We start from the raw sequence: 16,077 nt of genomic DNA, 5'->3' as shown, positions 1-16,077 counted from the left end.
TGAGAGCTGCTGTAAGGTCTCCCTGGAGCCTTCTCTTCTCCAGGCTGAACAAGCCTAACTCTATGTATATACAATTAAATACATAGAGTCATGCACACACACAACTAGTAACATGTACCACAGCCCCACAGAGGTGCGGGGCTGCCCACTCTAGTTCTCATGTTTGTAGTGAAAATTAAGTTTAGCAACTCTAGTGCTTTTTATGATTTCCTTCTAAGTAGTACTGTGCCATCTTCAGCAACTCCTGTTCTGAAGCCAGCAGTACAAGAGGTACTACCCTGAACTTACACAGTGTGTAGCTACCCAACTGCTTACTCTCAGCTGGCTCTGAGCTGCTTTCACAGGTAACTAAGATGATACAACACAGAAACTCCGCCTAAGTATGCACCCAGAATGAAAAGGAAATAACATTCCTGCTATTTAAACCATCAGCTACATGTAGCCAAAACAACAAGAAACAAGAACTTCTACACCGCTTCTAGATCAAGCTATAAATGCTGACATTTTACAACACCCCTCCACTACAAAATCCTCCACACAGTCCCAGCTAACCAAGCTCAGACCTCTGCTACACAACAGAAGTGCTGAAAGAAACAGGGACCGTGCCCTGGCTTCACCACAGCCCTGATACTTGCTTACGTGTATGCTGGCCTGTGGTTGTAAGAGAAGAGCTGCTCCCTGCTCACAGCATCGTGGCTTTGCAGTATGGAGACCACTGCCAGGCCACCCTGAACAGCCACAAAGAAAGCAGGTAGTGAGCACACATGTTAATCCATTATTATTTATTAGCTGTACAGCAGTATATTCTCCTTCCCAGCTTTCAAACCCCATTACATATTTTATAACAGTATTTTTTATTCCCCATGTTGGCTTCCTAAAATAATGAAAAATATCACACAGTACAGCTAAGTACAAAAATGCATCAACCTAGAGTCTGATAGCTAAACTGATAGCTCTCTTAAAAGCGATACATAGAAGAAAAATTTGTTTGAAATCAGCAAGACTGAGGCTCTATAAAAAGCTTACATATTTTAACGTGATGGTTCATATACAGGCATCATTTGTATTTCACATTATTCCTTTTTGTCTTTATCAAGAGATCCAAAATTGTGGAATTACTGACCTATTAAAATTTCCTGGCCCGGGTTTGGAGGGCTGTAGTGACCCACTTAGAAATCACCACTTCTGCCTTAACATAGGATTCATAAACACGAAATACAACTACAAGATAGAGCAAAGAAAATGTAGTCATGAAACTGTAACTCAAAAAGGTGGTTAATTATACATGTTCCAAATGCCACTTTTGTGTGCTTTAAAACCAGATTTCATGTGTGGGTTTCTCTTGTTCTGCAAGCAATAGTCTGGGTATGTCTCTTCTCTACACAATTGGTTATCAACAGCTTTTCCAACATTTACACTCTATCCATTTGTCTTGTCACTTAGTTTGAAAGGAATTAAAATACTGGGCTTTATTTAAACTGCATTTTTGCATACTTCTTAATTAATGGAAAAAGATCAAAATGTAAAAAAAAGTTATTTACAAGCTTGACCATTACAGAAATGCTTTGCAGAAAGCAAAGCATAGTAAGGACAGAAACCAGTTGGAGCATGCCAAAACCACTGTGTGCAGCCGACTTGGAGAACCGGAGCTAGTCAGCAGGGAAAAGCAAAAAACGTTTTAAAAGTCTAGAACCCTCCCAAGTCTGCATTTACAGTTAAAAACACTACGGAGAGAAAGAGGTTCAAGGACTCTGGGAACTGGAAGGGCAAGTCCAGAGTGGTGTACCACGTACTCTAGTCAAGGCTTCTGCTTTTGTGTTTTAAAACTTGGTGCATGTAACCACAGCCCCTGGACCAGCTTTACAATGCAGTTCAGAGCAAAACTAAATCAACCATCTCACAGGAAACCCTCAAGGACTCCAAAATATTTCCTAATGTTCCATGATCCTGTAATGCTAACATAAAACAGCAAGTTCTAGTTAAATCACATTCTAACATCATTTTGAACTTTTTATTTCCCAGTATGTTTGGTAAACTGGTCTAAAATGATGCATTTCCCAAAGCCAAGAAAAAAGATAAAAGGAAAAAATAGATTTGAGCCGCTTAAACACAGCCCAGGCCAGTTCAGTCAGCCAGCGTGGTCTTCCTCCATCACCGGTCCATCATGCTGAGAATCATCTCAGGAGTGAGGTCTCCATTGGGAGCTTCCACTACAGCAGGCTGAGCTTCCTCCTCTTCCTCTACTGTTTCTGCATCAGGTTCCTTCTTTACTTCAACTATAATATTTTCAATTTCACCAGTGTTCTGGTCTTCAACCTGAATGATTGCTGCAGCTAGAAGGGCAGAATACACAGGAGGAAGGGGGGGAACAACAGGGTTTTAAAGTGGTTCAAAGCTGGCCTGCAACCCTCACCAGGTAACTTCTCAGTAGACACTTAAGACTCTTCCATGGAAAGGCCCACAACTCACATTCCCACATCAGTGATTCAACTCACCTCATTCATCCAAGCATCAAGCATCTATTTCCTTGCCCCTGTATGAAGATGTGCCACCACTACGACAGTTTCAGTATGCCTTTTGATATTAAGACATTCCTCTACAAAAACCATTGTCTGAATAATCAACAAACAAGAGCACAGCAATGTATGGGCATAAGGCAAAACTTCAAATTCAGGGGAATATAGTGATGAATTCAGCATAAAATGTAATTCCAGGTAGGACACACACCATGCTTGTAGCACTGAGCAGTCAAGCAAGCCACTGGGGAAGTCATTACCCCTTGAAGAAACAAATTTGCCCTTCCTGCTTTTTTCCTAGAATTCATTTACTCAGACTTTGCAGTTACAGATCTCTAGTCTCACAGAGAAAATGCTGCAGAGTTGAAACAACATCTGCACTGATACTGTGCTCAGAATGAGGGGCCTGAAGCATGTTGTTTTGCAATAATACCTACTAAAGTGTCCTCAGGTAGGAATACTACAGGGAATGGACTAACAGCTGCTCTACCAGGAACTGTATACACTTAGTAGAGATACTGTAACCAGTGCAAAATGAAGTGAGCAGTTTGCACACATATGAAATGGAATAATACTAAGGAAAAAATGTCCTCTCCTTTTAGCCCATGTTCCCTCATGACCAGGAATCCCCTGCAACAAATTTCACATGGAAGGTGAGTTCTTAGCAGAGACAAGTACAGTTACCTACTTTTTAAGTAAGCTCACTTGAGGGGATCAGTTCTCCTACAAGAACTGCCAAATCTGAGGAAAACTCAGCTCAAGCAAGCAGTGTAACATGCTTCAGTTAGCAACTTACGCTGAGATTGTTTTGGCTGGGTGGCAGCTTTGCCTGGTGGTCTTCCTCTTCGTTTCTTACTAGGAGGTGGTGCAGGAGCCTCTTGCTCAACTTCTGGTTCAGCCTCAATTTCTACTGCTGTCTCCTCTTCATCCTCATTATCATCCAAATCTGGTTCAGCATTTTCCTCTGTAAGAAACATTGGATCAGGTAAGTCTTCAGTTTAAACAAGAATGAAACCATCCATCTACAGAGAACCACCATCAAATCCTCATCCAAAAGGAGTAAACTCTGATGAGAAAGGCAGCAACCAAGACCTTTACTGGTGGCACAGACTGTTAGTCTGTTACCCTCAGACTAGACAGAACAAGTTGTCCTTCAGAAAGCAAAAGCAAACAGAATTGTTAGGTTACATGAAAGCAGCTCCTCTGCACACCCACACAGGAGCTCAGACACAATGGCAGGAGGGGAACCAAATACAACACTGCTGGGCTACTCCGAGGCCCATCAGAATATCTAGGGCAAAACCAAAAGCAGACACAAAGCTGTAAGAGGTGTCGAACAGGGTAATATTGCTTGTACAGCAAAATTATGGCTCATAAACTTGTAAGGGCGTCCACTGCAGAGAAGAATGGCTTCACTCATGAACAGAAGAGCCACTGCATAAGGCACACTGTGTTTATCTGACAGGGAAAAAAATGAAACTGCAGATCTAAGAGAGAAATACAACCCTGGATAACGCAGTTCTCCTGGGAACCTGGTTCGGACCTCTTCCTCACCACTACTCAGCTCACACTAGTCAACTTTTCACATGTATCAAATGGATCCTGAGGAAGCCAACCCAGACTTGCCAACCCACCTGAGGCTGAAGGGATTCTCTCTGTCACAGAGTCTGAGCTGCAATCATACAATGCTCATCATCATTTCACCTAACAAGCATGACTTCTGACCAGCTTCTCCAAACAACTGTTTTGAACCCAGACTATATCAACTAAACAAGATTTGGGGTTTTAGAACAGGCTGATTCCCAGGAAGCCTACAAATCAGATATTAAAAATTAGATACTCCAGAATCCCACATTTTAAAATACCTTCCATCTAGGTAGTTATCTTACACTCTCTGCCTCGAAGATCTTTTCATATTTGAAATAAAAAAAATAGTTACAAATGCTTTATTCAACAGATTGTAATAATTTTTTTTTGTCGAATGACATACATATCATACAAAGATGAGTTTACTTCTATAGCCAGTCAAGGTTTGCACAAGCCATATGACCACGCTCATCCTATAAAACCTGTGTGCCACCAAAGAATTTCAGATACACATTCTCTAGCCAGAAAGATCTCTGTTCTTCCAACCTATACTCCTTGATTAAGTACCTAAAGCACTCCAGATGAAAGACTAATTAATCAGTCTAATTAATACTGGTTTTGCAGAATCATCTTGGAATTGACTGGTCTCGATATGGTACCTGGATTTTTCCTGTTCAAGATATGACTTAAGTTTTCTCTCTGGTAGGAGAAAGACTACGCCTGAGTTCTTTCTTCACAGACAGTATCGCAGGTAAGGGAATCACTATCTGCTGGAACAGTTTGTCATGTCTCTGTTCTGGAGAAGCTTACAGTAGGCACCCTACTACAAACTGCACTTAATCCATCTTCTGGCATCCTGACCAGGAAGTCAGAGCTCCTCTAAAGCCATCTTCTCAATACCAGCATACCTTGACCCTTTTAATTGTCTCAGCAGGCCCTTCGTAATAGTCCATGGACTGTCAGCACTATCGCCACCGTTCTCTTGAATGCTGCAAGCCTTTCTCCACGGAAGCAGTCAAGTAGTTCAACAGTGGGGTTTGTCTGGACATGCCACTCCATAGAAGTGAAGCGGAAGCATGTACCACTTCATAGCGGTGCACCCCAAAAACACAGGTTTTCTTTAGGGGCACTGAAAACACTACCAGGGAGTTTCACACACAGAAGAGCAGAAAGGACAGCAACTGCACAGCGAGGCAAAGGGCAAAGGACCCTGTTTTTTCAACTACTTGTCTTGGATGAGAATCTGTACAATCCCTCACAGGTAGTCACAGAATGGCTAGAGTTGGAAGCTCATCCAATTCCAACCCCCTGCCACAGGCAGGGACACCTCACATTAGAGCAGGTTGCTCCAACCCCTGTCCAACCTGGCCAACACTGCCAGGGATGGGGCAGCCACAGCTTCTCTGGGCAATGTGTTCTCCAGTGCCTCACCACCCTCACTATAATTTTCTGCTTGCCAACTAGATAAAGCCTTTCAAGTGCCAGAACCAACCTGCAGAACAGGCAAACTAAGTGAATCACATGCCTGTAGTCCTCAGAATGTACTGAGCTGTTTCTTACCACTGTCAGAGGAGTCTTCTTTCTTAGACCGCATCTTTCTCTTTCGGCCACGTTTGCCCTTCTTTGTCTCTCCTCCATTCTCTCCTTCCCCACCGTCTAGGCCAGAGCAATTATCAGCATGTCTGGCCATTGTATTCTACTCAGCAGAAGATCAAAAAACACAACAAAAAACACAACATGCATTGAATTCAAGATCAGATATTCTGGCTCTGTATTTTCAAATACATTTCTGGTAACTTATGTATTTATTTTTTGGGGTAAATTACATTAACTTTTATGAATAAAGTTGCATTTTCTCATTGCTCATGATGTCAAGGTGAGTATGTGCTAGTACTAATTCTGAATTATACTCCTTTTTTCCTCTCAGAAAGAAATGCTCTATTTAATCAATACTGTGCCCTTTACCTCACCCACCTTTCCTTTTGTTCCTTCCATGTTCCCCTCCCCTTGGCTAAAAGCCTCATTCCACCCCAATTCCACCCATTCCACCCACAATTTATGTATTCCTTTACCCTGCGAGTGAATGTTTTGCCACACTTGGAACAGACAAAGGCAGCAGGGACAAAGTTAGGATCATGGTATCGTTTGAAGTGCATATCGAGAAGCTGTTTCTGACGGAAGGTTTTATCACAATGGCTACAGGCATAAGGCTTTTCTCCAGTATGGGTCCGTTTGTGCATGACCATGTGCCGCTCCTGACAGGGAAAAGCAGAATGGGAGAAGTAGCATAAGAACTCAAGACATGGATACAGAAGAGCAAGTTTTCAACTTAAAGGAGGCCAAAACATCTTCCTTAATATCAAGGAAAGGATGGTTCCACAGGAATGTGAGAACATCTTGACTGATGCCATATTCAATACTAGCTACTTCCATCCTATATGGACTCTTACCCCTTTTTCAACAGGTACATCAAGGTTGTGGCTCAGGAGACATTTCTCTATAGGGGAGCACTACATCAAGAAGCAAAGGCCACTGAACTTCCCTTCACACAGGTTTAGAGAGCTGATGTGATCTTGATAGCTGGTCAAACTTAACAGCCAAGACCTCCACCTCCTATTTTCAGCTCCTGTTCCAACACCAGTCCCACCAGCTTACCTGTCTGCATGCATAATCGCACTGGTCACACTTGAAGCGCTTCTCATTCTTGTGAGACTTCTGATGCTGTATGAGGGCATACCGCTCATGGAACACTGCATCGCAGTAGCGACACTTCTTGCCCTGCTCAATGTAGGAATGTTGCTTTCGCAAGTGGACACCTGGGAGCAAAAGAATCAGAGGCTTTAACCACCACGGCTTTCCAAGCAGGAAAGATTAGCCTAAAGTCTCCTCTGAGATCATCCCTCCACATACTCTTGAGCTCAAGCCAAAAAAGTGAAATAGTTAATTTAAAATGCAACTAAAGACCTAAAAGACTTGTAATTAAGAGCAACCAGAACAATTTCTAAACAGAAAGAGCTTGCAGGAGAACTCCATCAAGGTTTTCCACAGAATTCTAGATTTGGTTATTAGTCACAATCTCTGCTGGTACAATACACTTGCATTTGATAACGTGTGACTGTCAAACTACAGTGTCTTGTGGACTATTACAGAATCAGAGAATGAACCAGGTTGGAAAAGACCTTTAAGATCATAAAGTCCAACCTTTATGCCAGCACTGCCAAGTCCACCACTAAACCATGTCACTAAGGACCTCATCTATGTTTAAGACTACTCAGAATAGCTTGGATACAGCCAGAGACCAGGTGATAACAATGAGGGAAACAGGATTTCCTGCAGGATTAGAAGTCAAGAGTGACAATGCCAGAAGGCAACAGGGATACTAGCAGATAATTCCCAACAGAGGTTTTAGTGATTTCTTTAAAATCCTCCAACTAAGAGCATACCACAGCTGCATGAGGTAGCTTACATTAAAGCATTATTAGAAGAAAAATTCATAGCTACCATCAGTTTTTCTCTGTTGTAAATCAGCGTATTTGCTCCTGACATCAACTGCCATCCTCTCAAACCGCTTCTCACTGTAGCAATTTACACTTGCCTTACTGGAAGGGAGCCTGCCTTCCCATTACTTGGGTGATATTCTGTTTACAGACAGAAAGTTCTGCCAAATTGTGGCTTCTTCCTTCTCCTCAGCTGCTCTGGGCATGATATTATTTTTCACCTTCTTGTAGAACATGAGAGCTTTCCTGGTGGAATCATACTGGGTACTGCTCACTAGATCAAGACTTTCCTACTACAAGGGCTCAAGGCTCTTGTGGCAACTCAGTTTCTCCTACTTTGTCTGTGGCACACAGCTCCACATCCTGGAAAAATTAAACTATTTGGTCCAATTCAAACCTTTTAGCTCAACAAAAATATCTCTGCATGAAACTTAATGGCCTCCAGTGTGCAGGACATCACTAGATGATCTTCAACGTCCTTTCCAACCCCAACTCTTTCTATGATTCTATGGTTATTCAGACCCCAATCCATATGCAATTGTCATCTCAGTCCAAGTTCAATAAATGCCTCGCACCTATGGGCTGAAAACAGTAACTTGCCTTGTATGCTTGGAAAACATGCCACATTTTCAAGTGCTGAGAAGAAATGGAAAGTTCTTACTTTGCAGCAGCTATTGCAAGCTAGATAAGAGGGTGTACTACCAGCCACACATCTAAGCCTGAGGTTCACAGTGTAGAGTTACCACATGTATTAGGTTAAAAGAGACACCAGTTGGGTCATGTGAATTCTAATTCTGGAGCCACTTCTGTGAGATACGTACCCAAGTCACTCTTTCTCGCTATAACAGTATCACAGTGAGGACAGTGAAATTTGGCCACATTCTCCGTGTGCTTCTGCAAAATGTGCATCTTCATGGTCCCACTCTGAGTGAAGCGAGCATGGCAGATGTAACATTCATATGGCTTCTCCCCTTCAGGAAAAAAATAGCACAAGTACTTTTATTAAAGAGAAATCTCACCAAGAAGCCCCAAACAAAACAACCTCCCAGAATTTGGAACAGACAGCTAGTTGATAGAAATAGTAACTCTAGAAAAGAGCTCAATGGTGTGCCCTTCTGTAGAGGTTTTAGCTCCAGCATGCTCCTTTCCGCAGAGACTTGAGTTCAGTCTCTAAGCAAATGAGTTAAATTATTACCCTTACTCTCAGAAATGCATGAAGACCTACATGCAGGCTGCCAGAAGACAGCACGTGATATGAGAGTTTTTTGGAGGAGGAGGTTCTGAATGCTCATGTATACGCGCAAGGGCATCTCCTCCCCACCCCTCCCTTCAATTTTAGCAATATGGTTAATCTGGCACTCCAGTAACATTCTGTGCTAAAACCATCCTTATATCTATTGAAGGAAAAGTTCAGGTCTTTACTAACATGCATGAGGTGCTTTTGCAAGTACACTCAAGCATGGAACTGCAAATGGCTGTAATATTTTGCTGGAAGCTGAACACTGATAATAGAAGTTTCTTCTGTTCCTACCACAAGTGCCTGTATTTTATCACCTCACAGTCAAACCCAGAAATCAGAGTCCTCTAAGCATATTTCTCAGTGCAGGTTATGAATTTACTAGTGCTTACAAATCACGGTGCATTCTCTTCAGCTGCAGACTTTATAAAGGTTTTATATTAAACTAACAAATAGCATTTCTTTTGCTGTTTAAGTGTTAGCACACATTGTACACAGCCTCAGCATTGATACTAAAACCTCAGGACATTAATACCAGAGTGGGTCCTCATGTGCCTCTTCAGTTTGTAGGTATCCCTGCTGGCATAGCTGCACAAGCTGCACTGGAATGGACGCTCTCCGGTGTGAGAACGGATGTGGCGTTTCAATTTGCTAACCTGGAAGTCAAGAACAAGACTGAAGTTAGCAAAGAGGAGCAGGTCAGATCACCAAAATACAAGAAATCAGTCGAGAGTTAACGTAGTCTGGTTTTACCTTGTCACTAAACCAAACATGTTTCAATGCCACTCTCACACTGCAGAGCCACTCACCCTTGCCCACTCCACCTCCCAACGTCATGCTTGACGCCTGCCCCACACCCAGTGCAGCCGAATTTATAGTCTTGTTATCCATCATCTCAGCATTTGAAAACATGTTAAGATTCGAAAGCATCCTGGAGAGAAACAAAAAAGTGTTCTGGGAAAAAGCATGAGCCCATGGAACATTGTGGCGGGTCAGCGCGCCCTGCACAGGGTATTTTTCTCCACAGGTGCTACACTGGGTCCTCTCCAGTTGCTTTGAGGAATATGATAAATCCTTTTGTTACTCAGAAGAACAAAAATCTAGTTCTGCAATCAAAAGAATGATTTAATTCCTTTCCTCTTTTGCTTTTATTTAGAAGGTACAAACCCAGCTGAACACAAATGTTAATGCATTCTCTGCTCCAGCCTGACCTTGCTGCTAATCACCAACCTTTGTCTACAAAACACAGCACGAGCTCACAAAAGGGCCAACTTGGCTATTCTTTCCTAATTCATACTATGAAAACCACTACAACATAATTTATTCAGCATTCAAAATACAGAGCTTGGAATTACAGCACTGCAGCCACAGTGTGCGTAGGAAAAAAAGCCCCTGCTCCAGCTCTCCCACTGCAGGCTTCTTCCACTGCAGACATCCCTTTTTCTTTCTAAGTTATGTTGCTGATCATCTTGTTCAAATTTCCTATCACAATATAAAAGCTGTCCTTAAGGAACCATACTGCATAGGGGTAAGCATTCATAGGTTTCAAGGAAAACATGGTTTTCAAGGAAGCTTCATTAATTTGAGCAGATGTGACAATCACCCAGTATTAGCAAAGCTGCTTTTTTACCAGTACTGAGGCAAAGGCTCATTAGCTTTGGCTACAGTCACCATAATGGCATAAACAGAAGGCACATTTCTAAAGTGGAAGGGCTCACCTCTAGTCTGAAAGCACACTCAGCTGCAGCAGGAGATGGCTGCCTGCTTCAACACAGAGCACACAACAATTCCTGCAACCACCTTAAAGGCCAAATAATCTAAGAAACAATGACAACAACTATTGTCTCCGGAGGAAAGGGGTATCACCCAGGACTTCTGTGCACAAATGCCCTCAAACTGTTTTCTCATTAACTGAGGAAACCCCACCATTTGGTTCCAAGAGCAGACCTGATTTACAAGTTCTTTTGCTCAGAGCCTTCTAAGCAAATCGCCAAAGAGGAAATGGCTAAGAACAGAGTGTGTAACAGATGGTGAACAAGCTTTGAAGCCTCCAAGAAAGCCTTCAGTGCTATAACCACCAACGTACCTCCACACTAGCATAATCACACATTGAACATTTGAATGGTTTCTCATGGGTATGTTTGTAGCGGCGATGCCGAACCAACTCTCCACTGGTAACAAAGGCCATGTCACAGTCTGGGCACTTATGAGGGCGAGTACCTAATGGTTTGCAGCAAAACAAGACACAATGACATTGAGATTTAGTGATAAAAGGAAAAAAACAACCCCAAGCTGTCCCATATTTTAAGTAATGAAGATATTAGAGCATTATACCCTTTCAGTGAGGAAAGGTGCCCTTATTTTTCTATCACTTGCTGATTCATAAATTTCAATCCACCCAGTTAGATGTAAGTATGCAGAGAAAATGAGGGATATGAATTATGCTTTTCTTTCGACAGAAAGGTCACAACAACCTTAAGTGGAATTACAGTTCAATTACGTGTAGTTTTATGCCAGCAGCTTTAGTAAGGAGCAACAGAAATGTGCTACAGTTCCTAGTCATAAGTTTTATTGGCCCAGTTTCTAATCGACTCTTTGGGGTAAAGGGGTTTATTTTTATTTTCAATTCCTTTATGTTTAGCTCCAGCCTTGTTCTCATCTTACTTTTCCGCAAGCAGCAGCAACACAAAGCTTGTAACACAGGTACTAATGCCCAGGACAAATGGAACATCTCTACAATTTCAGGTGATGTCCGACCAAGCCCATGATCATTTTTATACCTGTGCACAAGACAAACTCTGCACCTGACCTGGCTAGGCAGAAAACAACTTCATTTGTATAAGAAACAAACAACAGCACTGCATGGTCCTCTTCATCAGGGACTGTAATGACAGGACAAGGGGCAATGGGTTCAAACTTAAATGGGGGAGATTTAGGTTGGATATAAGGAAGAAATTCTTTACTGTGACAGTGGTGAGACACTGGCACAGGCTACCCAACGAAGTTGCTCTATCCCTGGCAGTGTTCAAGGCCAGGTTGGACAGGGCTTGGAGCAACCTAGTCTAGTGTGAGGTGTCCTGCCCATGGCAGAGGGTTAGAACTGCATAAGCTTAAGGTCCTTTCCAACCCAAGCCCTTCTATGATTCTGTGGTTTCTTCCTGTTTAGCCTGTTCCATGAGAAGAACTGGACTAAAGATAGATCCATTCTGGTTCTCTCTCAGTTCTAATGACAGAGCAGATCCTAGACAAACAAGGCGTGCAAAAGCAGGAGTACCTGTGTGAGTGTTGAGGTGGTTCCTCAGCAACGTGACTGTCCGGAAAGCCCTGCCACAGAGATGGCACTTATGCGGTCTTTCATCAGTGTGGCTTTTCATGTGGCGGTCCAAGTTGGAACGACGTGGACAAGTGTAACTGCACAGTTCACACTGGAATGTCTTCTTTACACCTAGCCATGAAGGAAATCATCTTTACCGTTGACAGTACTATGGTCTACTGTGTAGCATAAGAGATCAGCAGGGAAAAGAAAAGATTCTTGGAGGTGTCATTACCACAAGGAACCAGCATGTACCATTAAATCCAACTGCTTATCCTTCAGAACAGTCATTGCCTATGGTTGGCTTGCCTTCAATTTTCATCAGTATGCATGCCAGCACTCAATGTTCTCTCTCTGCTCTAAAAAGGGTTCCGTAACTTACAGCTTTAAGAAAAGTCAAACATACCTATTGCTGCATTTCACACCATCTTACCTTCCCCAGCAATTGGTTAGGAAAAACCTCACATAACTAAGTATACTGTTGGTTCCTGATGTAAACCACATGTATACAAACTCTTACATATGTACTGCAGCAAAGAGAAAAACCTTTTCAATTGCAGTCCTATGGGAATACAAGTGCCACAGCATCCTACTTGATGAAAATGAGCTCCTTTATAGCCTAGATGGAGGAGATGGGAGGTATGCCCAAGAAACAAGAGAGCCGAGTGCTATTATATAAAGACTAAGTGTCACTGGGCTTTCCTCCCACTTGCATCTACTCAGTCACTTCGATCATACTGCAAGGTCCCACCACAACAAATACATTTTCAAAATCCACTTGCAGATAGGGAGCTTACCTTTCTTTTTAATTTTTGTTGGTTTGGGCGGCTTCATATTGCCCACCACCTTTTCTGCATTGACCTCAGACAACAAACCCTCCTGTTGCTCCTCTTCGAAGTCATACACAGAGACATCCACATCTTTGCCTTCCTCAGTATAGCGAAGCTTACTTTTTTTGTTTTTCTTTGTTTTTTTGGCTGGTGGCTGGTAGTCTGGATCTTTTTGCCAATTGGGATCTTCTTGTGGCTGAAGTTCACCTTGTTCCAGTGTCTCCACCTCACCATTTGCACCCACTTTCACTACTTGGAAGCCTTCTGGTAAAGGGAGGGTGTGACATATCATGGGCTCTCCCTCTTGCAGGCCTCCTTTGGAAACCTCATTTTCATAAGCTCCCTGAAGTTCTTCCACAGATGTGGTGGCAACAGGTACAGTCACTGGTACAGGTACTTGGACCAGCTGAAGCTCACCAAGGTTTATGGGCTGCTCTTCCATGTTAACAACCTGAAGCGTTATGATCTGCGTGTCATCCACTGTAGCCTCCGTTTCTTGAGGCACTGCGCCTTCCATCACTTCAGTCTTCATTTGAAGAAGAGTTGGATCCAGCTGCTCCATCATCACCATCTGCACACCACTGTTGACATCCTGCACTACTTCACCCCCATCTGCTTGGTTTGGTGGTATGTGACAAGCATCGTCCTCCTGCCCACCCTCACGGCGTCTTTGATAGGTTTTTCTCTCTTTCCCTTTAATAAAAGTTTCTGATTCCTCCACGATAGATTCGACTGCCTCACCTTCCATTTCACCTTCCTGCTGTAAAAACAAGAGAATGAATGCCACACACCATCCAGTGGAGTTCAACAAGTTCATAAACCCCACAGAGGGACAAGCAGCCTAACTGAAAGCAATGGCCTCAAGAGCAGCACTGTGTTGCCATCACATTCAGAAGCAGGATTTGAGAACTGGAGACTCCACTACCCTATGAGCACTGGGAACCAAGGCAATCACAGAATGCTGCCTGAAGTGAGAAAACTGTGCCAGTTTCTTGGAAAGGAAGGAAAGCAAGGAAAGGAAATTGGTATGTATGTTCCAATTTCTCAAAGACCACAAATCCCACAAGCAAGAGGTACAGCACTATCATTCCTTACTGAGCTTGTCACTTCACACAGCTTAGCAATATCAGAGGTAGTCTTTGGCTATAAATTTTAAAGGCAAAAAATAACATACTGTTAAAAGTAAAAAGCCAACCTTAAAGAAAGCGTGACATGCGAGAACTGCAGAACTTTTCCAGGAAGAAAAAGCACAAAGAATTGAGCACAGAACTGAGCCCCTGGGCTGAGCAGAGGATGCTGCATGATGCCCTCTTCAGGCCGAGCAAGCTGCATCAGGCAGAGCAGGCTCAGGTAAAATTTGACTTCCGTTTAAACGTTGTGGACTCCGAGCTGTGGGCTCAACGATTTCTCGTGACACCTAGGCAAAAATCTATACGTAGTCACAAAGCAACAATACTGAGGCTCAGCATTTTGGTGTATGCAAGCTTAAGGTTGAGGTTTTTTCCTCCTCATCCAGCATTATTCTCTGCAGTCAGGGCAAAATATGAAACTCCTGTATTTTCATTCTGCAGGAAGGTTGTTTCAAGAGTAACCGCAGCTAGAAAAGATTATGATTTAGCAGCTATCTTCCCCTCTCCCCCCCCAAATTAAAGTAAGAAAGATTATAGTAAAGTAGTATTTCATAAGTCTACCTCTGTTTCAAGTGGTTTACTTGGGAAAAACGAAAGCAGATTCCACCACCACATCAAATACATTCCCTGCATTGGGGTACAACTTGTTATACCCCCCACTTAAGAGTTAAAATTTAAAGATCAATTTTACTGTTGGAGCAAGTAACAAAACCTAGTTTCCTTACAAAGCCTGTGATAAAGTTCTGATCCCAGTTCCTGATTTGATAAGAGACTTCCTAAAGGAGTCTGTTGAACCTGTCTTGGGAACTCAACACTTGAATCTCACAACATGCTACTTTCGTGCTACATGCTACATCATGCTTTCACAACATGCTACATGTTACTTCACCTTGCATTCTCATTTCAGAAACACACAGGCTCGTAACACATGAACACAAAACACAGTGTCAGTCTTCATCAGAATTACAAAACCTGTAATTGTTATTATTTTTAGAGTCGTTGCTTTACTGCCTTTTCTAGTGCCCAGCACTTCTGTCGTGAGAAAACTATAGCTCATTGTTCTGCAGCCTGCTCAGAACAGGGATATCTACTCCTGTCCCTGATGTCCCTGACATCGGCTGATCCTGTCGTGGGCAGCAGCAGTCTCCAGAGGGCACCAGACACCCAGAAATACCGACACATGGCTCCATGTGCACTCCCTGCAGGGATCCGGCCTCTCCTTCCCTTCACTGCCCATTAGCTTGTCAAGTCAGAGCAAATCTATATGGACAAACAGCTAAAGTACACAGGATGATGTAAGTACTTGACACTAGCCAGCAGGCTATCTGAACAGAGCGCTGGTCTTTGGCCTACAGCAACTGCAATCGGAGTAAACTGTGTTTCAATTATCTCAAGTATTTGCAGAGAGAAGGAGAAGTATTTTCAGGTGACCAAAAGTCTCTGAACAGGAAAAGGAAGGACAGAGATAAACAAAAAAATAAGAATGTGGTAAATAGCTGGGGGAATAGTAACAAAAGGTTTAAGGTGGAGGCGGAAGAAAAGCAAAATCCCATCTGCGAAGCTAATGCAATTCCATTTTGGTGCCTTGTAGAGGAACAAAGGTAAGCATCCTTCACACAAGCACAGGCAGCTCTGAGCAGAGGTGGGCTCTTGTAAGGACCTTCACTTTTATTGCCAATATCAAAGCTGGTAATGAGCCTAGGTTCACCTGAAAGTCAACCAGCAGGCCAAGATTTGCCAGTGTCCTCTACCTGCAGAAGCCACTCCAGCGGAGCAGCAGGAAGGCATCATCTCACACTTGCACACCAGCAAATCCTGTGTCCACTAAGGAATGGGTCCACTCACATACATGAAGACTGCAGCATGTGGCTCTGCTGTCAGGGAAGTTTGCCAGCCGAGGAATGCAGGCTTGCACCAAGACCAAAGAAATGCCTGCAGGCAAGACTTCATTTAATAGATGCTCACAA

General features: G+C 43.0%; 1 protein-coding gene across 8 annotated transcripts in view; it reads right to left on the bottom strand.

Moving 5' to 3' along the window:
• Positions 1–765: 765 nt before the first annotated feature.
• CTCF (CCCTC-binding factor) overlaps positions 766–16,077 on the bottom strand; it is a 35,584-nt gene continuing 20,272 nt past the window's right edge. For 4 of the 8 annotated variants that reach the window (XM_030470777.1, XM_030470775.1, XM_030470772.1 and 1 more), the window contains 10 exons: positions 12,948–13,740; positions 12,112–12,282; positions 10,924–11,057; positions 9,373–9,493; positions 8,422–8,571; positions 6,759–6,919; positions 6,176–6,358; positions 5,664–5,799; positions 3,313–3,480; positions 766–2,333 (listed from right to left, as the gene is read on the bottom strand). In XM_030470777.1, the coding sequence (XP_030326637.1) occupies positions 2,152–2,333; positions 3,313–3,480; positions 5,664–5,799; positions 6,176–6,358; positions 6,759–6,919; positions 8,422–8,571; positions 9,373–9,493; positions 10,924–11,057; positions 12,112–12,282; positions 12,948–13,728 (2,187 nt within the window). In that variant the 5' untranslated portion in view covers positions 13,729–13,740 and the 3' untranslated portion in view covers positions 766–2,151. Of the gene's footprint in view, positions 2,334–3,312; positions 3,481–5,663; positions 5,800–6,175; positions 6,359–6,758; positions 6,920–8,421; positions 8,572–9,372; positions 9,494–10,923; positions 11,058–12,111; positions 12,283–12,947; positions 13,741–14,175; positions 14,194–16,077 lie in introns of those variants that run through there. The other 4 variants (XM_030470779.1, XM_030470774.1, XM_030470778.1 and 1 more) reach the window with 2 other exon arrangements.

The sequence above is a fragment of the Strigops habroptila genome, chromosome Z, assembly GCF_004027225.2.
Source record: "Strigops habroptila isolate Jane chromosome Z, bStrHab1.2.pri, whole genome shotgun sequence".
Taxonomy (NCBI): Eukaryota; Metazoa; Chordata; class Aves; order Psittaciformes; family Psittacidae; genus Strigops; species Strigops habroptila.
The sequence above is the reverse complement of the archived record's forward strand: the minus strand, read 5'-3'. Positions and strand labels throughout refer to the sequence as shown.